The 22,954-nt window shown below is 40.0% G+C and overlaps 2 protein-coding genes across 3 annotated transcripts in view; one reads left to right on the top strand and one right to left on the bottom strand.

Moving 5' to 3' along the window:
* The first annotated feature begins 25 nt into the window (after positions 1–25).
* LOC131197730 (transcription factor CP2-like protein 1) lies at positions 26–22,884 on the top strand. The gene is made up of 15 exons (XM_058182167.1): positions 26–108; positions 2,821–2,972; positions 4,836–4,909; positions 5,454–5,559; positions 7,893–7,999; positions 9,218–9,370; positions 9,936–10,046; positions 10,710–10,807; positions 10,903–10,957; positions 12,938–13,031; positions 13,520–13,610; positions 16,012–16,094; positions 16,922–17,067; positions 21,029–21,080; positions 22,359–22,884. The coding sequence occupies exons 1-15, from the start codon at positions 26–28 to the stop codon at positions 22,394–22,396; spliced, it is 1,443 nt and encodes a 480-aa protein (XP_058038150.1). The 3' UTR covers positions 22,397–22,884.
* Positions 21,092–22,954, bottom strand: part of FBXL20 (F-box and leucine rich repeat protein 20) — an 81,978-nt gene continuing 80,115 nt past the window's right edge. Inside the window, exon 18 of one of the 2 annotated variants that reach the window (XR_009155018.1) lies at positions 21,092–21,145. The gene's annotated coding sequence lies outside the window, so the exon portion shown is untranslated. The remainder of the gene's footprint in view (positions 21,146–22,954) is intronic. The other variant, XM_058182139.1, reaches the window with a different exon arrangement.

Raw genomic sequence — 22,954 nt, 5'->3', positions numbered from 1 at the left:
ATCTACCTTTGGAAATCCATCAGTCATGCTTTTTTGGCATACCCAACCTGATCATTACTGGCCAAGTCCGGGAGAAATGTATCCTTGCCCTGGAAACAATCTCATAAGGTGAGCAGCTTCTTTTTTTACCCCTCCCTTTCAGCTATGCCAACAGCCGAGATCTGGAAGAAGAAGAAGAAGAAGAAGAAGAAGAAGAAGAAGAAGAAGAAGAAGAAGAAGAAGAAGAAGAAGAAGAAGAAGAAGAAGAAGAAGAAGAAGAAGAAGAAGAAGCATGCAAGTAAATATACCTGTTCGTGCTGGGATTCATGAAATAGTTGTAGTGATTCAGCTTCCAGAATTTTGCTTATTTCAAGAGAATGGAAAGCTCACAGTCAGACTATCAGAAAGGATGAAGACTTTGCTATATTTTGCTCCCTCTCTCTTCCCAGTACTTTGCATGCCGAGCTGTCATTCTACTCACATAGGATTTGCATGGTGCTATCCTGGATAGTCGCTATAAAAAGATTTCTCATCCATAAGTTGGTCTCTTCCAAATTTAAAGCCACTTAAACCTGAGTATCACTGTTTTTCCCATTCTGTGGTTAAATGAGGGGAATGAAGTGTTGGCATCAGAGATCAAAAAAAAAGAATAATAGCACACCTTGTCCATTTCTTTGGTATAAACTGACATGAGTGACAGATCTCGTTTAGACCATATTTGCATTTAACTTCTGGAGACAGGTAGGACCTTAAGAATGGCACAGCAGGGAGTGTGGGGTCCATCTTTGCTCTGCTACTGCTTGAGAAGATCATATTCAACATCCAGCAGGATCTGGATCTTGCTCAGAGGCTAACAGGAACACTTTTCTTAATTCCATTAGAATTCCTTCACTGCCATCCTGATTAGTATGCAGAGGGGGGGATAGCATCCCCCCCCTCTGCATACTAATGAAGAGGGGGGGAATTGCTATCCTCCACCTCCACCCTTTCTTTCTTCCCTCATCTGCTTTGGATTGCATTTAAGGGCTGTTTAATTGGGAAAAATAGGGGCTAAATGTTAAAGTATCCTCTTCTACACAAATATTAATGATGCACAAGCCCTTGCAGCCTTTTTAATTTTGGCACTCTTACTGTTCATCACAGTACTACTCTTCTCTCTTATTAGACCTCCAGCTTCTTTAGCCAAACCTTCTTTCACTAGCTCATTTTAATGGCATCTCAAGAGGAAGAGGTGATAGTTGAAGTCCAGAATTGCAGCCATACACCAAAACATTTGTATATATATATATTAAAAAAAAACATTTCACTTTTGAGAGCTCAAGGTCAGAAATCCAATTCCAGAAAGCATGAAATGTTTCTGTGAAGTACATTAGGTAGATAGTCAGCCATTGGCCCAAGGCCACCCTATTATTAGTAATTTGGCTAGAGACATTTACAAAAGCCTTTTTGTGATGCAGCCTTTTTATATGTCATGGAAAACTGGGCTTCTTGTATAACTTATCTGTGGGAACAGACAGAGAATGTTCTCTTTTTACTCCCCCCCCTTCAAAAATTTTGCTTGCTACTAATGACTAATACTGGCATATATTGTGATAAAGACTAATTACATATTTTACAGTCAAACAACGTGCAGTTGTAAAATTGACATTAACAATGTCAATGCAGAACAGAATGTGAAAGAACTAATTTTAAAGTAAACAAGCCAATGTAGACTTAGCATTCAAATTATGGTTAGTTTAAGACATTATCATTGCACAGTATTACAGGTAGACTTAAAAAATTTCTCTGGGGTTTTAGTAAAAGTGCTGATCCAAAGTGGATACCAAATAAAGACCGCACGGGCATTTGTGATGTGCTAAAAATTAAGTGCCTCTGAGCATGTCCTCAACTGAGGAATTTACAACCAGTGCAGGATTCAGAAGGGAAGATTGCTAACGTGAACCAACCAAGGATTAAAAAGCTGCAGTGATCTACTACCTCCTGCTTATTTGCAAAAGAAAAAAGAAAAAAAGATGCAAAAATAACAAGTAATCTTAGAGAAAATGCACTTTGTAACTCTTCCTTTCATCCTGCCGTTTAGTTACTACACAGATATTTAGACCAAGTGGCTAAGATGCTGAGCTTGTTGATCAGAAAAGTCGGTAGTTCAGCGGTTCAAATCCCTAGTATAGGTCTCCTGCATAAGCAGGGGGTTGGACTAGATAACCTCCAAGGTCCCTTCCAACTCTGTTACTGTTACCTTACCTTTTGTCACAAAAATGACTTTTAAAAGATTCTGAAGACATGGTGTTGGGAATCCAGCGGTGATGTGAAGTCTGTAAGATGGTTGTGTTGATTGACACATGACCTGTAACTTCCTGCTGATTATCTTTTTTTGTTTTAATGGTGTTATTTATTGTGTTTTGTAATTTGTTTATTATTTTATAGTCATTTTAATTACGTGAACTATCCAGAATCACAAATCGAGATGGGTGGCTACATAAATTGAACAAGTACAGTACACTTTTGCAGTAATTTCTTGGCTTCTGAATGTATTATCATGTAGAACTTTCCTTGAAAAAATCTCTCTCTCTCTCTCTCTCTCTCTCTCTCACACACACACACACACATACACCTTCCTTTTGGCAAATCCTACTTCCTGAAGTTTTTGTTGGCAAAATTTTGGAATTCTTTGCCATTGCTTGCTTCCTAGAGCTGAGAGAGAGTGACCGGCCCCCAGCTGGCTTTGTGCCTAAGTCAGGATTATAACTCACAATTTCACAGGTTGTAGTCTGATGCATTAACCACTACACCAAAGTGATATTCTTATGTCTCTTATCCATACTTTTTTCGCTATTGCAGAGAGCCACTGGCGCTGCCGTTCCTAAAGCAGGAAGAACCAAACATCTCAACATCAGTTGAGCAGCACTGCCCATCTTTCCAGTATATTCTGTGTGCCGTTACCTCTCCAGCTGTCAAACAGCATGAGGAAACTCTTACCTATCTCAACCAAGGTAAGATTTTATAAATGAAGGGAGGTGGTGCAGGAGAGAGAGGGGAAATGACCAAGTTCTACTTAAAAGCTGCCTCCTAGTGGTAAACATAACGCATTACAGGCAGGTTCCACTGCCTAAATAACATTGTGACACAAAAATGACTGAATTCACACACACACACACAAACCCCACCCAAAGCCTCTACTGTTGGAAGAGAAAGGTAAATTACAGACCTTCCGTGAACTGACAGCTGAACCAGGTAACAATAAGGCTTTCAACCATTTAAATCCTAACACACTGCAAGATTGATTGCCTTTCTAATTAAAAGCTAAAGGTTGCATTTTATCCAGCAGAAGATCTTTTGTTAGAACTATATACTGTGTTTACACAATATGCTTAATCTGATTATTGAATTAACTCATTGTCAAGGCTTGCACAATATATTTTACCAAAAACTAGCCACATGGGTTGGGTCTGCACAATGTGTTATTTCTTTTTGGCTGCCTTAACACTAACATAGCATAACATTGGTGTAAGAATGCATGGTGCGGTTTAGCAACTGAATTTAGACTTACAGAAGTAGATTCTACTGAAACATATTTTCACAAATGGTTTTTTTTTAAATTTTGTTGCTTTGTTGTGAATATCTTCATATAAATCAGTGATTCTCAACCTGACCAACTTTAAGATGTGTGAATTTCAACACCCAGAATTCCTTGCTGACTTTGAAGTCCACATCCTAAAGTTGCTTAGCTTGAGAAACATTGATATGGGGGTGGAGAGGGCAAGATCATTTTAAAAGCAAAATTATAGATGATCTGTGGAGGTGCAGTTATGGATTGTTATTGGTTGGATTAAGACTATGATCAATTTACATTTAAAATTAACAGTAAAATAACTGGAATATTTTTGCTTATATGTGATGTGAACTATGCCATCATGCTTGGTGAATGTATGCCTTAGCACAATCATGGGTTATTGGAGTATGATTAAGCAAATCATAGTTTAGCACCATTTTACAGGCCTGTCAAATTGGCGGCCTGCGGCCTGGATGCGTCACGCGAGGCCACACCCATCCCAGCTCCACTAAGGCAAAAAATTTCATGATATGTCATGATATGTCATGTGATGTGATTGAGTTTGATATCTGTAGTCTAAGAACTCAACCCTTAAGAGCTCCTCTACTTCAAAACATACACAACAGTTTTAAATTTATAGACATTCAAATGTCTTGGTACATCGGTCATAATAAAATGAAGAGAAAATTATAAACTAATAATGTTTTTAATAGTTCTTTTTGTATTTTTAAAGGAGTGGAAATTTGGGAATTATTAAAATAATTTCATATACTTTGCATGTTACTTTTAATTTCTTAATGATATACTGACCGGTGGTGGGTTTCGAATTTTTTTACTACTGGTTCTATGGGTGTGGCTTGGTGGGCATGGCATGCCTTGGTGGGCGTGCCTTAGTGGGCATGGCAGGGGAAGATTACTATAAAATCTCCATTCCCACCCCACTCCAGGGAAAGGTTATTGCAAAATCCCAATTTCCTCCTGATCAGCTGGGACTTGGGAGGCAGAGAATAGATGGGGGCGGGGCCAGTCAGAATTTTTACTACCAGTTCTCCAAACTACTCTAAATTTCCACTACCGGTTCTCCAGAACTGGTCAGAACCTGCTGAAACCCACCTCTGATATTGAGCAGTAATTTAGATTCTCAGTACTCCTTCATTGACTTACTTACGTATTTCTCTTCTTCATTTGAAAATGTATTAGAAAACAAACATGGAACATTAAAGGATGATATTTTGGATTTTGAGGCAATGTTTGGCATATTTGGCCAATTTCACATTCCACATGCTGTATTATTATTTTCCAGGGCAATCATATGAAATCCGGATGCTGTGTAATCCCAAAATAGGTGAATTTGCTGAGGGACGGAAGCTGCTGAAGGTAAAGCATAGGATAGGAGAACAGATTGGCATTTTTGAAAATCGAGTCCTCCTGAAGCTTTATCTTATAACAAACCATGGAACTCACTCACGCAACATATTACAATTTTTCTAAAATTCACTGCCTATGGAATAGTAGAACCCATAATTAATCATTAATTCCCAGAGAAACGATTTTCTTCAGAAACTCTCAAATCCTGGATATTCCCATCATGGTTTGCTTGCAGAGTTTGTCTGAAGAAAATCTTATTCAACAGAAAGTGGGCTGAAAATTAATTAGAACAGAACTTTATACAGTTCAACCAATTCAGTGTCTTTGAGACAAAAATCACAGAGTCCAAAAATTCATTCCCACCAACATCTCTTTGGTCTGATGAGTGGTGCAACCATTAAATCTCAACAGTATTTCTCCTATGAGCAGCCAAAAGAACAACCAGTTGTCTATGACTCAATGCAGCACTCTGATGGTAAAACTGGATTAAAAAAATATTGGCTCTCTCCCTACCCCCCCTACCCCCTTCCCTCTCTCTCTCTCTCTTGATTAGAGTGTAATCAGGGTGGTCTTCCATGACCGAAGACTGCAATACACAGAACACCAACAATTAGAGGGATGGAGATGGAACAGGCCAGGTGACCGCATCCTGGATATTGGTAAGGTGTATTTTCAAAGGGGGAGGAGCGGTATTATTTACCGAAGCCCAGTGGTGGGTTTCAAAATTTTTTACTACCAGTTCTGTGGGTGTGGCTTGTTGGGCGTGGCATGACTTGGTGGGCATGGCAGGTGAAGGATACTGTAAAATCTCCATTCCCTCCCCACTCCAGGGGAAGGTTATTGGAAAATCCCCATTTCCTCCCGATCAGCTGTGACTTGCAAGGCAGAGAATAGATGGGGGCGGGGCCAGTCAGAATTTTTACTACCGGTTCTTGTTCTCCAAACTATATAAAATTTTTCACTACCAGTTCTCCAGAACTGGTCAGAACCTGCTGAAACCCACCTCTGCCTACGCCCCTAACTTGGAATGTGCTTTCATAATAATCTTCCAAAGAGATTGTAATTGTGAGAATGCCTGCTATGAACACAGAGAAATGGATCGATCATTTCAGGTCTGCTGTACAGGTAGCACTTGACTTATGATTACAGTTGGTACCAGAATTTCCACTGCTAAGTGAGGTGGATGTTAAATGAATCATGCTCAATTTTACATCTTTTTTTTAAACCAATGTTTTGTGAATCACAGCAGTTGTTAAGTGAATCATGGAGTTATTAAGCAAATCCAGTTTCTCCTATTTTCTTTTCTGGTTGGAAAATACCCATACGATATTTCAGACATTCAGAACCCATACCACATTTCAGATATCAATACAACTGAACGTGTCCAGAAATATTTTACAAGAAGAGTTCTCCACTCCTCTGAATACAACAAAATACCTTATGCCACCAGACTTGAAATCTTGGGTTTAGAAAACTTAGAACTCCACCGCCTTCGACAGGACCTGTGTTTAACTCATAGAATCCTCTATTGCAATGTCCTTCCTGTTGAAGACTACTTCAGCTTCAATCACAACAATAAAAGAGCAAACAATAGATTTAAACTTAATGTTAACCTCTTCAATCTTGATTGCAGAAAATATGACTTCTGTAACAGAGTTATTAATACTTGGAACACACTACCTGACTCTGTGGTCTCTTCCCAAAATCCCCAAAGCTTTAACCAAAGACTATCTACTATTGACCTCACCCCATTCCTAAGAGGTCTGTAAGGGGCGTGCATAAGAGCACAAACGTGCCTACCGTTCCTGTCCTTTCGTTATATCCAATTAATATCGTTATTACATACTTATGCTTATATATATGCTTATATATTATATAGTTATTTTCATGCTTATGCTTATATATACTGTTGTGACAAAATAAATAAATAAATAAAAATAAATAAAATGGCTGGCAGGGTTGCAAATGTTGATCATAGGACCCCAAATATTTACTGTAAATACATGCTGGTTGCCAAGTACCAAATTTTGATCCCAAGACTGTGGGGCACCCTGCAAAGGTCATCCGTGAAAGGATTTCATCCTAAGTCATTTTTTCCAGTGCCTTTATAACTTCAAAAGGCCATTAAGTGATCATTTATGTCAAGGGCTATGGGTAAAGAAATTGCGGATGTTCACTTAGCAGTATATCGTCTCCATTTAGAAGGGCTGCTCCATGGTCCTTTTTTGTTCCTGAAGCCTTAGTTTCTACCGCAATACCATTACAAGCTTTTGTGACACAATTCTTGGCTTATCTGCTGTTTCACCAGCATCTAATGTTTTGTCTTTCCCTGTTTCCATACCTGGGCTGGAAGAACCTTTCTATTTTAATCTATACTTGCCATCCTCTGCATCCATCACACAGTACAATAAGAGCATTCTAATTAAAGCGCACGCTTGCTGCCCTTACAAACACTTAGGTACCCTAAGTGTACCTAAGTCAAAAAAGCAAGTCAAAAAAGTCAAGATGCAGAAATCTGTCCTTTAGTTTTATTTATTGTCTTGGTTTTACCCTTGAAGCTTTATTTGTAAAACAAGATTTATAAACGTATTTTTTTAAATGAACCTCTTTCAGATTTGCTCTTTTTTCAGGTTTGTCCTTTATTTTTTTTCAAGAAAATATGGTCCCTGTTGCATTTTTTTTTTTTTTTGAAACAAGAGGCAAAATCTTCAGGGCAAAGTTGTGGCTGCCCCGGTGGACTTTATCGACCCTGCAGATGCCCTCCCCCACCCTTCCTTGGAAAGAGGACTGCAGGATTGTCAAGCCAGCCATCCCCATGAAAAAATTGAGAATACATTTGGGGGGGTGGGGGGAAGGGAAGGGAAAGAGTAAAGGAAACATTCTTGATCAAATTGGGATTTCCGTGGGTGATTCCATGCAGCTTCTTCTCCCCGCCCTGCTCCCTTTTCACGAAAGGGTTCTGATAGGTTTTTCCTTTTCTGGCCTGTTGTAGATATCCCCATGTCTGTGGGCATTCTGGAACCCCACATGCCCTCCACTTTGCTCAACACTGTGGAATTCCTGTGGGACCCAACTAAGCGCACTTCAGTCTTTGTGCAGGTGGGTAGCAACCTGCTGGTCAGTAGGCTGGTCTTCGTCCCCTTGCCCTTTCATTTCCTTTTATGAAAACAGTAGTGCAAATTTTACAACAGGCTTAAAAGCAATGAAAGCTCCCTTTCTGCCCCCCTCCCATCCAATAATCAGGAAAAAAGAAAGAGCCAGTTTGGTGTAGTGGTTAAGGTGCTGGCCCAGAAACCAGGGGACTGAGTTCTAGTCCTGCCATAAGCACAGAAGCTGGCTGGGTGAGGAATGGGACAGCCGAACTCACCTCACAGGCAGGTTTCCCACAGGACCACACCAATATTGTGATTCGGCTCATCCTAGTTTTGCTTCCTGCATAATTTTGAAATGGTCACCGTTTTACACAACAAATAAGCCCAAATCCTGTGCCTAGAGCAAGTATCTACTAGGTGGATATTGGTACGACGATAGAAAATTTCAGAATATATATGAAAAAGATATGGAGGGGAATCTGCAACAATATAGGTCAGCATGGATTCTTCCTCATTCAGGATTTCAGCCATCAATTCTTCTTTGTTCTTCCTCACTAAGTTAGCGAACATTTCACGGTCAATGGGCACACAGTAGATTATATTAGGGGATCCTCCACCAATTATCCCCCTCCCAATTTTTATTATATTTTGATAACCCTGTGACTACCCTGCAAATTTCACTCCCTTGTGTTCAAATGACGTTCTTGCTTCTTAAACAATGACCTTCAAATTGCAAGAATTGATTTGTATAACCCCAGCTTTTATGTACAGGGGAAGCAAAATTGGCTTCGAAAAGAAAGGCTGTAGATCAATACCAAAGTACCTGCTTTCCACACAAAAGGAATCAGGGCGATACATTAAAAAAATGTTCTGCCCCAAAACTGTGTAGAACCAGTCCAGGTCAACAATACCAGCTACAACAAAGCATCAATACTCTCATTCTAGCTGATCAGAGGAAATTTCCCAAGATGAGAGAGTAGTTATGAATTTCAAGGCTGCAGAAAATCGATTAGTTATGGTGATTGTATGTTACTTCCAGAAAGTTAATTGCCCCTCCACACTAATTATGGGGAACCAATGGTGTGTGAAGGAAAGCATGGTACTCAGGTCCTTCAGTGGCCACTTGGGGATCATCTGCTGGCTAGATATGCTTGTGGTCTGATCCAGCAGCATTTCTTCCAACTGAGAGAGGCATGTCAGCTTCCTCTTTCTTTCTTTGAAACAGGTCCACTGCATTAGCACTGAGTTCACACTTCGTAAGAATGGTGGGGAAAAAGGGGTCCCCTTTCGCATCCAGGTTGACACCTTCAAGCCCAATGAGAAGGGTGAGCACATGGAACACTTGCATTCCGCCAGCTGTCTCATCAAAGTCTTCAAGGTAATGTTGCCTGACTCAGTAGGGGCAAACAGAGTTGTTGAAAAAAAGGATTCCTACTACAAGGATACTACAATTCCTATCCCCTGCCCTGGGTACAGTATAATGAAAGCAGGACGGAGTAAAAGAATCATTGCCAAGTTAAGGTGGAGGGTGTCAAAGCTTAGGAGATGCCAATGTCATCCCTCCTTCCAAATCATTCTAAAAATGGAAACCTTCACATTGGCCTAAGGGGACCACGTATTCTTCAGCAAGCACTGCTGCCGAGCAGGCTTTTCTTTTTGGAAATGGAATGAGAGCTGAGTTAAAGGCTGATTCATATGCAGTTTTGTTGGGTGGTGACAGTCTTGGGCAATGCCATTCTTGTGTGAACATTAAGGATCTAAGTAGCAGAAAGAATGTTCAGAAGACAGAATAATCAGCAGAGGTTGGTCATAGGTTCCACTGCCCAGTTATTCAACATACATTACTATATGCAGAGAAGTTTCATGAGATGCATGATTAGTTGACATGAATCAAATATTGTTGAATATCTGCTATATTTTAAGTGAGGCTGTTTTTCCCCCAGCCCAAAGGAGCAGACAGGAAACAGAAAACAGATAGGGAGAAGATTGAAAAACAGTCCCTCCAGGAGCGGGAGAAGTACCAGCCTTCATATGACACCACAGTATTGACAGAGGTACTTGTGCTTCTTCTTGCATCCTTTTTTTGCTGCCTAAGAGCTCCGTCTGATTTAAAATTTTACTTTCATTAGCAACATAAGAAGTCAGTCCAAGAAGGATAACTTCTAGAATTTATGGGGTTGAAACAAAAGACAAAAGTAACATTTCACAACATTATCTATGTTTATTTCTTAAAACAAAATGGATCAACGACATCAGCAAGTATTGTGGGACCAATTGGCAAAAGAAAATTTAGGACAGTATAGGTTGGAAACATGCGGAAGAGGCCTTCATCCTGCAAGGGATACATAATGGCTAAAATGATGACACACACACAGACACACACACACACACATCGTAGTTTATTTTTAACAATGATTTGAATAAGATACAATGGCCAAATTCACACATTTCAGTAAACCATTCATTTACACGCTAGCCAGACTATAATAGCTGGGATTATATGAAACGAATCTGATGCACCTTTGCTAATGAAACATGCAGTAAAATGTCACATGGGATAGTCAATTCCAACACACCAACCACCCATGATCTCTCCCACAATATCCTGCTTCATTTCAGAATGATAAACTTGCTTTAAATTCAGAAATTGCAGAGTGCAAATTCCAGGATATAACATTTATCTCCTCCCATCTATTTCTTCCTATGCTTTTCCTTAGTGCGCCCCTTGGCCTGAAGTTTCCAGCAATCTCAATAGTCCTTCACCAACTCCTGGTCTTGTCTCTCCACATCCCTTCAAGCTTCAGACGCCTGAAAGGTACACTAGGCTGAGACATCTATAACAGCATTCCTTCTCTATTTCGGTCTTCGGATATCTGTAAGATAAACTGCCTTTGTTGCTCTTTTTGGCAGGGTCTGCTCCTCACCCAGTTATGCCTTGGACAGCTCATCAGAGAGCATGGCAGAGGTAACAAATAGCATCTGTAGGCGGGTGGAACTATTTATGAAGGCCATATTATTAAAATAAAATAAATGAAGCTTAAATAAAATCTAGATGGCTCTTTTGATATTTTGAATTTGTCCAGATCCTGTTCTCCATTAAACTAAAGCAAACGCTTTCAGGAAAAGTCCATTTTGTGAACCATTCTACTAGTTAACTATGAGGTGACTATCCTGTCTTCCCTGCTTTAGCGTAGAATATAGTAAGCTACCAGCAGTAGACTAATATGACCAGCAGAAATGGCTATCTTTACAGAGGCACTAGATCAGGGGTCTCCAACCTTGGTCCCTTTAAGACTTGTGGACTTCAACTCCCAGAGTTCCTCAGCCAGCTCTGCTGGCTGAGGGACTCTGGGAGTTGAAGTCCACAAGTCTTAAAGGGACCAAGGTTGGAGACCCCTGCACTAGACTGATGAAGCCACACAATCTACCAACAGGTGATGTCAGCTGGGATTGACAAATTTTATTCAGTCTGTGCTTAAGTTTGCAGTAAATACAATGTAAGGGTGCCCCCTGGTGGTAAAGTTTAATTTCCAGTTAATTTTTTAAAAACAAATGAAATTCAGTTTATGAAAGAACACCTAATATACCCAAAGTTGGCAGCTAACTGATGTTTGGCTCATCACCATTTAATTAAAATGTTAAGCTAAATGGTGCTGCTGTTTCTAACATTCATTTATTGGGGAGAGAAACAAACTCATAGGATATCTCATCCACTATCTACAATATATCGTCTTAAATTGGTGCTCCAGATGGCTTATTGCTCCAGGCTTATTGCTCCAGATGTGGCTGAACCACAACTTCCAGCATCATTAAGAAGCCTAGCCTAATTGTAAGTTATACCCAGAATTTCATGTCAGCACACCAGGCAGACCACAGGTTCACTATTTCTGCTTTACATGATACACCACTGTCTTAGCCAGCTTTTCCTACTGCAATAGCCTCCACATGTGTAAGGGTAACCAGGGAATGTCAGAAGCTGTAATCCAATGCATCTGCAGGTTGGTGGTGGCTGCCCACTATTTTGCCTACAGCACTGAATTTATTGTAGATGAAGCTGCTAAAGCACAGATTTTGAGAATTCCTTTTCATTATTTCTGACTTTTCCAATTGTTGCAATGAATGCAGAAAAGTTCTGAATATTTACCCATGTAATCTGGAGCCATAATAGTGGAGCAAGATATTAGCAAAATATCTAGCGGGCAAAATATTTCAAATATGAACTATTCTATATTTGGAAATGCCTATTTTGAGCTTGAAACAGCTGCCGACTGCAAATGAAAGTATTTTTACTGCTTTGGAGGTGTTTTAAGCTAGAAAAAACAACATGGTTTCTTTGGCACTCAAAATAACTGTTTCACATTTGAAAGGAATTGAAACATTTGGCAAATCCCTCAAAATGTGAATTACTTATCTGCCTAGCGGATGTTGAAGTGAAATACTTTCTACAATTCATGTGACAGAAACATTTACTCTTAATACATGAAACATAATAAAAATGCATGTTTCCAGCATGCGTTGAAGAATTTCCTAATCCCTGTAAATCAGTAACCAACTACAGTCATCTGGATTAAGGAGAGGTTTTTAATCAGAGAATACGACTTCTTGGCTAATTTGGGGGACAAAAATTAAAGATGCATTAGAGTTCTGACATATATATTTATGTAGAAAGCATTTATTTAAAATTATTGCATTTGTCAGAGGTTTTTAGAATGAGTTGGTTTCTAATCCATTATATGAACATCATGAAATATGGCTACAGGATTCATAAGGACTAATTCAGTTCCAGAATAAATTTTCTGTGATCCAGTCTGGCCCTGAAAAGAAAGCAATAGTCTAAAGAAGAGCTTCTAGCCTTCCAAAGGATCTGTTATCAGAGAGAGTTTCTTCTAACCTGTTTTGGTGGACTTGATTAAAGATGCCTGTTAAATTTTCTGCCTCTTTTCAGACCCTGAACCCAAGTGCTTCCATTTTGGAAACTCAACAGTGGTTACTCAAAAACAGGTTTTCCAATTATTCCAGGGTTTTTGCCAGCTACACAGGTGAGACTTCTTTTCTCATCCAAGACTGTGTAACCTTGCAAATTTGCATTTTTTTCCAGGCCACTGCCTTTTATGGCCTCCTAAATCAAACCATTAAAATAAACCCCACACACATCTTAAATGCGGGAGAATGGCCCAGTTTTCTCCAGCATTCCTTAAATTAGAATATACCTACTATTCTGAATAGAGGATAAAGGAAACACCAAAGCTGAATTTAAATTACAACTTTCTTATGATAGATGTTTTTGCTTCTTTTTTCTTAAGTTACTGTGCAAGACACCATATATATTGATTATGCAATAAAAAAATAATGAAAAATGGGCTCTGCCAATCTCTGATATTGCGAATATGAAAAAAAGAATTCTAACTACATTATGGATTGTGATGGGTCAGAATAAATATAGTAAAATAAACCTTTATCCAATTCTGCCTTGCTCTCTGAAAATGATCTATTATCAGCAAATTCTAAATTCTTTTCTTCCCTCCAGGAACCGATTTGCTCAAACTGTCTCGCAATGATCTTGTACAGATCTGTGGAATGGCAGATGGCATTAGACTTTCAAATGCTCTAAAAGCGAGGTATGGAGTTATGAACAAAGGTAGCGACTTTATGGATTTTTTTTAAAAAAAACCTCTATTAAACATTATTAAAAAGAGAAATAAACATTGGGAAAGAATGAAACTATTGTCTCAGGAGACCAAAGAAAGTTCACAGACCAGTCCATGAAGTCACCAAAGATCAAGCTTGAATTTTTAATATAAATATATGCTGAAATGTAAAATCAAGTCTAACCCACTCTCAAAATTTTTTTTTTAATTTACATTTATATCCCGCCCTTCTCCAAAGACTCAGGGCGGCTTACAGTGTATAAGGCAATAGTCTCATTCTATTTGTATATTTACAAAGTCAACTTATTCCCCCCCCCAGCAATCTGGGTCCTCATTTTACCTACCTTATAAAGGATGGAAGGCTGAGTCAACCTTGGGCCGGGCTTGAACCTGCAGTAATTGCAGGCTGCTGTGTTCTAATAACAGGCTTCTTACAGCCTGAGCTATTACGGCCCTTTTTTAAGTAAGTAAAAGTATTGTGATTCAATGATTACATGAGAACCAGAGCCAGGAGATTAACTATTAGGAAGGACTTCAGATTAGATACACAAGAAGCTTCCTGACTGTTTGAGCTGCCAGCTAGTGGGAGAGGCTACTGTATTTTTCAGTGTATAAGACGTACTCCCCCCCCCAAAGTGAGTGGAAATGTCTGTACATCTTATAGAGCAAATGTTGCCAAAGCCCCACCCACCCACCACCACCCTTTCGCTTCTGCCTCCCAGCAATTTGCCTCATTGCAGCAAACAGCCGGTTCAACTTCAGCACAGCCTGATTTAGCATGAGCAGCTGATTAGCGGTTGGATCTGCCTCCTGGAATACCACCTATTAGCTGTTCCAGGCTGTGGGGTTGCTACTGCCCATAGCCGCCCATTGCCACTGCTGCCTATCGCCGTCTCCGCACATCCCATTTTCAACCTTTGTGCATCCCATTTTTGGCCCATTCCAGGCGGTGGGAATAGGTAGCTGCGGCAGCAATCCCTGCCACTTGGAACAGGCCAAAAATGGGGTGCACGGAGGCCAAAAATGGGGCACACTGAGGCAGCAACAGGCAGCAGCAGCGGTGATCCTCACAGCCTGGAAAATCTGATAAGCAGTATCCCGGGAGGCAGATCCAATTGCCAATCAGCTGCTCATGCTAACTCAGGCTGTGCTGATGCTGACCAGGCTCTTTGCTGCAAGGAGGCAAATTGCTGGGAGGCAGATTTTTTCCCCTCCCCAAAAGCTAGGTGCGTCTTATAGTCCAGTGAGTCTTATAGTCTGAATAATACGGTATATATTTTGGTGAGTTTTTATGCACTAACGGTCTTCAATGGCAGGATGGCCTCTAGGAGACATGTGCTAGTCTGGGCATCCTGCACTGAGCAATTGGTCTAGATAACCTCCAAGATATTTTCCTATTCTGACTTTCTTAATTATTGTTGTTTTAAATATCTCTTCCCATACTGTTTTACATCCTATTAGCAGTATTGAGTGCTTGTCAGAGTCTAACAATTGAATTTGAATTAAATTAATTCCATTCCCCCTTCTCCCCAAAGTAATACTTTTAACATAATTTTCTTTTTGGAATTTTTAAAAAACAGCTTAGGGAGAATAGCTAAATACAAAAGAGGATGGGCTCCTTAATCTGAGAACTGAAAAGAGGTTCAAAATTCCTTTTTCTATCAGGCTGTTAAACTTCCTTTTTTGTATCTGGGCATCCCAAGCTTGCAGTGAAAATATGTGATAGTTGTGGACTTGAAAGTCTAGCTCACCCATACCATTCAGCAACCATGTCACTGATATGTGTGTGTGTGTGTGTGTGTGTGTGTGTGTGTGTGTGTGTGTGTGTGTGTGTGTCTGTGGGATCTAAAAAAGTCAAGAAAATAGCCACAACTATGCAACTGAAGCCCCACCCCTTTTATGATTTAGGTGAAAGGGGCAGGACCTCAGGCACAAATAACACTTACTGTGTTCTACATCAGGGGTCTCCAATCTTGGTCCCTTTAAGACTTGTGGACTTCAACTCCCAGAGTACCTGGCTGAGGGACTCTGGGAGTTGAAGTCCACAAGTCCCTCCCAGCTTTGCTGGCTGAGGGACTCTGGGAGTTGAAGTCCACAAGTCTTAAAGGGACCAAGGTTGGAGACCCCTGTTCTGCATGATTGAGGCCCTTCCCGTTTTACCTGAATCATAAAAAGGAACAGGGCTTCAGTTGCACAGTTGTGGCTGTTTTCTTGATTTTATTTAGGCCACTCCTCCCACAAGGCCCCTATCATCACTACCACTATCAAGTGAATTTATAGCTGGTGAGAACTTTGTAGCTAATTCTTGAAATCATTTCATCCTGCCAGATCTTGGTACATCAGAGAAAGTGACTGACTTCTCTTTTTCTAGGACTGTGCGCCCTCGTCTCATTCTTTATGTGTCCAAGGAACTGGAAGCAAGTGGAAACAATGCTCCTCCAAACCCAGCATCTGGTAAGTCAGAATTATTCCATAAACATGATTTCAGGGCCCCTGTGTGCACCTCCCAGCAAGCAATCCAAACACATCTCCATTGATTGAGGAGGCCTTTTAGCCGCACAGTCAGTTGTGGTGCTGCTTTGCATTTTTTAAAAGATGCAATATTCCATACTATGTTTATGTTCTGCTTAATATCAGCAACTTTAAATAGTGGGACCTCTGTAAATTTAAGCACAACAACAAACCGATCTGGCAAAGCACTGAAACAAGAGGCCCTGGAATTTTCTAGCAAGTTACAGCTGTCTTGGAAGACATTTTCCCTGGTCACAAAATGGTTCCCAGGCAGGTGTAGCTGGTTGCAAAAACATTAATTTACCCAAAGCAAAACTGATCAAAGTCAGTACTCATTGTCCCTTCTAAGTTCTCAGCTTTTCTTGCCAGATGGGGATAGCTCTAAACAAAGCACCAAACCATTTTCTAAGAATGCCCAAGGGAGTCATTTAAGGCTTTGAGGCATTCTCGGAAGTAATGAAGATGATGGAGGCTGGTGTTTACATTGCAGCATGCCAGGTGGTTGGGTTTCTTTTTTCTAGTTTTGATGAAAGAGTCTAAAAAATAAATTAAGATGAGGTAGAGTGTGGCAAGCAGCAGGGGAGGAATTTGCAGGCACAATGATGCCCCAGGGAGCTACATTGCTCATTTGGGAGATTACAGTCTCTCCTTCACAACTTTTAAGCACCGATAGCATAATTTTGTTGTATAAATTGTTGTAAATCTTTTTTTTTAATTGTATTTCTTAAAACTGCACAATATTTCACATATTGATGTTCCTTCCCCAAAAGTTATATACCAGGAGTTATATCTGGAGGAACTGACTGCCACGGAGCTGACTAATAAATTGGCAGAACTGCTTAGCGTCCCAGCCAATCAGGTCCAGCAGGTTTCAAAACAGGGGCCAACAGGAATTCACATCCTTGTCAATGATCAGGTATGGTGCAGACTTATTTTAAGAATGAGCCTTGCTCAGCCTTACCTCTCAGAAACACAGAAGATTGAATCCTTGTCTCCAAAGATTAAAGAATAGAAATTGGAAGATCACAATTATTATTCTTGCAGCATTCTGACCATGCACTTTCAAGGAAGCGAATCTTTGCCTAATGCTATGGGATTCTGGCTGTAACAATGACACCAAAGGTCCTAATGCCCTCATTCATTTCTGCTGATCTTTGTACTGGGAAAGCCTTGGCAGTTCCATAGCATCCCTGTCTCTTTCCTTACCTGTAGCATTGTGGTTGGACCTTGCAACCAATCACTATATATCTATTTCCTTGTTTGCTTGTTCAATTTGTGTGGCTACCCACCTCACCAAACAACAAATTCTATCAGGAAAGTGTCTTTAATGCAATTTAGTGGTAAGTTTAGAAGTGGATAAACTGTTTTCAGCTATCTGTATCTCCAGCTTTTTTTCTTGAAAAATTAAGTAGGATGTGTTTTGCTATTTAAATAAACATGGTAAATGGGGAGAATAGTTTAACCCCAAATAACTCCAAAGATGATTTGGATAAAACCAGCCATCTCTTGTCCTCTTCTGACTTTAATTGTTCAGTCCATACACTAGCATCTTTTGTGAGTTCTGCCAGCATTTAACTTTGGCTGAATTGGACTCTTTTTCTTCCATAAAGTCATTTCAGCAGTTGAGAATGGATTGATTATATATGCTTGAAAGGACATATTATAAATAGGCATTGCTTGACTGGGAAATCCAGATCAAACCACAGTTTCAGTTACTGCGTTTTCTTAGATGGTAGAATTTCAGATTGTGAAAATTTAGAGCGATATCTACATGGCATGCCCTCCTGATGCTCTGGAATAAACCCCCCATAAACTATGGTCAACATATTTGAAAAAAAACAAACAGGTTCAATGACATTCACATAGAAATTTCTTTTATGTACACTGAGATCATATGCACTAAGACAAATTCCTTGTGTGTCCAATCACACTTGGCCAATAAAAAGTTCTGTTCTGTTCTGTTCTGTTCTGCTCTGCTCTGTTCTGTTCTGGTTGTTCTGTTCTATTCTATTCTATTCTATTCTATTCTATTCTATTCTATTCTATTCTATTCTATTCTATTCCTATTCCTATTCCTATTCCTATTCTATTAACACACACAATCCAACTAAAAATTGCTTCAAATGACTTAAGCAAGTGAATTAGCTGGGGACAGTGGGGTGGGGGAGGGTGTTGGAGAGAAGTGAATTGTGATCTTTCTCAGCCGAACAGCCTTAGATAATGAAGTAGATCATGAATTTCTGAAAGAGGTTATTGGTCTAATCCTGCCCTCTCCAATTTGGCTTCATGATGGCTTGAAATTCTGGGAACTACAAACACAACATATATACCTCCTTGCATTAATTCCATCTGGTCTGCATCTTAAAATAATTAAAAACTGTAGACTGAAGCTTTATCATCTTGCATACAGATGTAGATGGAAGAACTCTGGGTAACTCAAAATCCATGTGTATTGATTAATGAGTCATTTAAAAAAACACCTCAACTTTATTTTGGGGGGAAAAAATCTTATGAACCAAAACAGCTATCAGTGATTTTTATAGATTATTTTCAGATAAAAGAATGCCAACCATCCAGAAAGGCAAACCAGCAAAATATCTCTTTTTTGCTGTAGATTTCTGGAGCTGAAAAAAAGTATTTCCTTGCCTAAAGACAGAAATGAGATCTGAGTTGAAAGTTTTCTAATTCGCAACCACCATGGATTATTTTTTATTTAACTACAATTGGCAGGGGTCACACAACATGCTAAATCAGCCATATTATGACCTAGTGAAACAATCACTTTGCTACTCCCCTTCTTTTTCCTGAACTCTGGAAATCCCAGTTTCGGGGTTGGTGGTGTTGATGAAAACACTTGAGAAGGATCTAGGACTTTTCGCCTCAAACTCTTGGCGCTGCCTGTTTCTCCACCAGGGTTTCGCCTCTGTATTATTACACCCTGGCACTTTGGGCCACAGCCCCTCTATCCCAGTCCTTTTGCCACGGCCCATTCATCGCAGTGCAGTTCACATTGGGCTTTTGGGCACACAGGACAGTTTGAAGCGCCAAACTGACAAGAGCCTCCCTCTGAACTGCAGCCCTCACTCTACTCCCAAAGCCCCTGAGCCCCTGCACCAATTGGCTGGCTTCTAACTGTCCTGTGCGCCAAAAAGCCCGACGCGAACTGTACTGTGACAAATGGGCCACGGCGAAGGGACTGGGACAGAGGAGCCATGGCCCAAAGTGCCGAGGCATAATAACGCGGAGGCGAAACCATGTTGGAGAAACAGGCAGGGCCAAGAGTTCGAGGTGAAAAATCCCATTCCGAGAACATATTGGATTCTCTCTAAACTGACAGCCATGGAGATGGCTCTCTGGAAGCAGACAGAGACGCAGAGTGCTCCTTCATTATAACTGGGGACCCTGCCATTGACGAAGAATATTATCTCTTTCCACTTTACTCCCATTATTTCTTTTTTTTTCCCTATGGAAGTAATGCATTTCCAAAGAAAGCACTTAGATTGCAATTAATCATTATTTTTATTTGTAAAGAAAATCTATGGGACAAGTTACTTACTTTGGAAAATAGGTTCAAGATTCTGAAGGATATTGACAGACTTGAGCATTGGGCTCTATCCAACAAGATGCAGCTCAGTGGTAAGAAAAGTAAGGCCCTGTGCTTAGGCAGGAAAAACGAGGTGCATAGGTAGAGGATAGGCAGTACCTGGCTTAACAGGAGTAACTGGGAGAGGGATTTAAGTGTTCTGGTGGACCAGCATTTAAGTATACGTAAGGAGCTGCCAAAAAGCCAATGCATCAAGAGCCCAGGAAATGGTGGTACCACTATTGGGGCCACACATGGAACACTGCCATCTAGTCATCATGATCCAACAAAGATGCTGAGGCCCTAGAAAAAGTGCAGTTGAGAGCAACAAAGATAAGTTAAATCACATGATGAATGCCTAAGAAACTAGATATATTAGCCTAACAAACAAAAGGCATATAGGAGACCTGATAGCAGTTTTCCAATACTTGAAGGGCTGTCACAGGAAAGAGGGGGTTAATTTATGCTCAATAGCACCTGAGGCAGGACAAGAAGCAATGGGTGGAAGCTTGTCAGAGGAAGATCTAACCTGGAAATGAGGAGGAATTTCTTGATAATGAGAACAATTAATCAGAGTTGCGAGTGCTCCATCACTGGAGGTTTCAAGAAAAGATTGAACAACCATTTTTTCTGGAATGATAAAAGGATTTCTGCCTTGAGCAGGGGGTTGGTCTAGACACCTCTAATATTCTAGCCCTATGTGTACTCTAAAGTATTTGTGGACAAAATAATGAGGCTGGAATAAATTGCTCTGCAATAAACCAGTCTCCTGTATTATTTTATAATTAAAATATTACAAAAGATTAAAAAGGCAAAAAGGCAAGGTCAATCCCCTCTTAGATTCTGAGGTAATTATAGCATATGCACAGTACTGTAGTAGCCACAGATGCCACGATGGAGACCTTCAAACCAAACTTGGTATCTTGACTCCAAATAAAAAATCCAAGTTCTGGTCATTCAGCTGTTCAAAACCACACTTTGCTTAAGCTTAGAAGCAGTTACACTTTACACAATCCATTTGGGGGATTCTTATATTAAGAGTTTCAGACAAACTAACAGAGCAAACTCGGAGCCTTTTGCAGTCCATCTTTTTCTCTGTACACATGCACACACACCTTCTCATGTCGACACTGACACTGGCTTTTGTGTCTTGACAATCTCACTTTACCATATTGCCATCTGTTGCTGATCTCTCCCTTTCCGGCAACTCACAGTTAATTTTTTTTTTTTAAAGCAGACATTTAGGAATCTAGCCAAGAACTAACCTTGCATTGTTCTCTCCTGGTTATCACAGATGGTCAGAAATCTTCCAGATGAATCCTGCTTCATAGCAGCTGTAACAAAAGGTAGGTTGTGCCTGTGAAAGGATCAGAGTTCTGGCTTCTTCAGGACTGATAAGGTTTATTGAAGCCTGAGTGTGTGTAAACAAAAAACCCATTATTCAATTTTTGATATACTCTCAGTTGTCAAAATGTCCATGACACAGTGGACTCAAATTTCTACTCCAGGAGTTTGGGTTTTTTTGTTTACAAGAAGATTGAGATAGTGTAGAAGAGGTTCCTTCTTCAATTCACAGATCCCACTCCCTTCAACTCTGTTTTAGGAGGTTCATGTTGACATAAGGAGGAGGAATTAGTGAAAATTATTACAGGAAGCCCTCGACTTACAACAGTTCCTTTAGTGATCATTCGAAATTAGAACAGCACTGAAAAAAAGTGACTTGTGATTGTTTTTCACATACGAATATTGCAGCATCCCTACAGGCATGTGATTAAAATTTAGACCCTTGGCAGCTGACTCATATTTATGACAGTTGCAGTGTCCTGGGGCCATGTGATCCCCTTTTGTGATCTTTTGACCAGCAAAGTCAGTGGGTAAGCTAGATTCACTTAAAAACCATGTTACTAACCTAACTGCAGTGATTTTTAATATATGTGTCAAGAAAGATCATACAATGGGGCAAACCTCAGTTAAAGCCTCATTTAGCAACAGAAATTTTGGGCTCAATTGTGATCATACATTGAGGACTATCTGTATTTCCCTCAATACACACTGTAATACATCCAGCCAGAGGAGCCTGAAACCAGGAGGTACTATTTTTTTTTTCTGTCAGTGTCACCTGGCACTTCACATTCTTGGGGCTCTGTAATTTTCCCCACTTCCCTCTCCCACCCCTAACTAACCCTAACCCTAACCCCAGGATTCAAACAGTGACCAGACTCAAACCTGGTTGGGATTCCTAGGATTTACTGCTGAATTTTCTGTCCTTACTGCTTTGCAATATGTCACTACATAAAACAAGGCATTTCTTTAAGTCAGCAGGAGAATATTGCACATAAAATGGTAGGTAGCAGAGTCTTGAAAAAAATAGTATACCTATCCAATTAAGTATACAAGGCACAGCAAATTCATTTAATATTGCAGCGTAAATATTCCTTTAGAGGTTTTTGAAGACTACATCACCCTTTGGAGCAAACACCTTGATTTTTCCCTCTAAGTTATAAAAGCAGACCCTATGCTTACCCAATACTGGCCCATCTTAAGAAAGGATGAAAACTCCCTGTTTTTAGGAACAACTACTTTAAAAGTGACTTGGTTTTGTCTTGTCTTGTCTGTCACTACAGTACAGAATGCAGAAGGCTACCATTTAGTTCTAAAATAGACTAGGACCATCTTGACCGTGTGCTGCTGGCCTGCAAGAAGATGGCGAGCTGACAGGTGCGAAAGCAGGCGCAATAAGAATATTAATAGCAATAGCCCACAAGTTGACTCTACACCAAAGAACTCAAGGCTGACATCAACTGATATGGATTTTAGCAACAGGAATCTGTAGTGCAATAAACCACTGGGATTTTTCTGTATTTTTTTGCAAAAAGAAAGTGGCAACCATGTCACCTCACTTACATAGACTCCAAAGAATGATGTATATTATCAACTGATAATCTAATACCTTGCAAGCAAAATAACTATTTGCATAATTATCCGTTTCTAATGATATTTGCGCAAGTCCACATTTTCTGTTACGAGGAAGATGGTCTCAGACTTACATTTGTTGTAGAGATGAAACCTGATAAAGTGCTTTTAAGAAAACGAACATATTGGTAGTTGATCCTTTACAAAGGCAATAATTCTCCCTTGCAAAAGGGATGGGGGCTATCACAGACTTATTTTGCTGTAAGGGAAAGCAAGCTTCAGTCAAGAGTATTTCTGTGTGGGAAAT

Source organism: Ahaetulla prasina, chromosome 4, assembly GCF_028640845.1.
Source record: "Ahaetulla prasina isolate Xishuangbanna chromosome 4, ASM2864084v1, whole genome shotgun sequence".
Taxonomy (NCBI): domain Eukaryota; kingdom Metazoa; phylum Chordata; class Lepidosauria; order Squamata; family Colubridae; genus Ahaetulla; species Ahaetulla prasina.
This window is presented reverse-complemented; position numbering and strand designations above follow the sequence as displayed.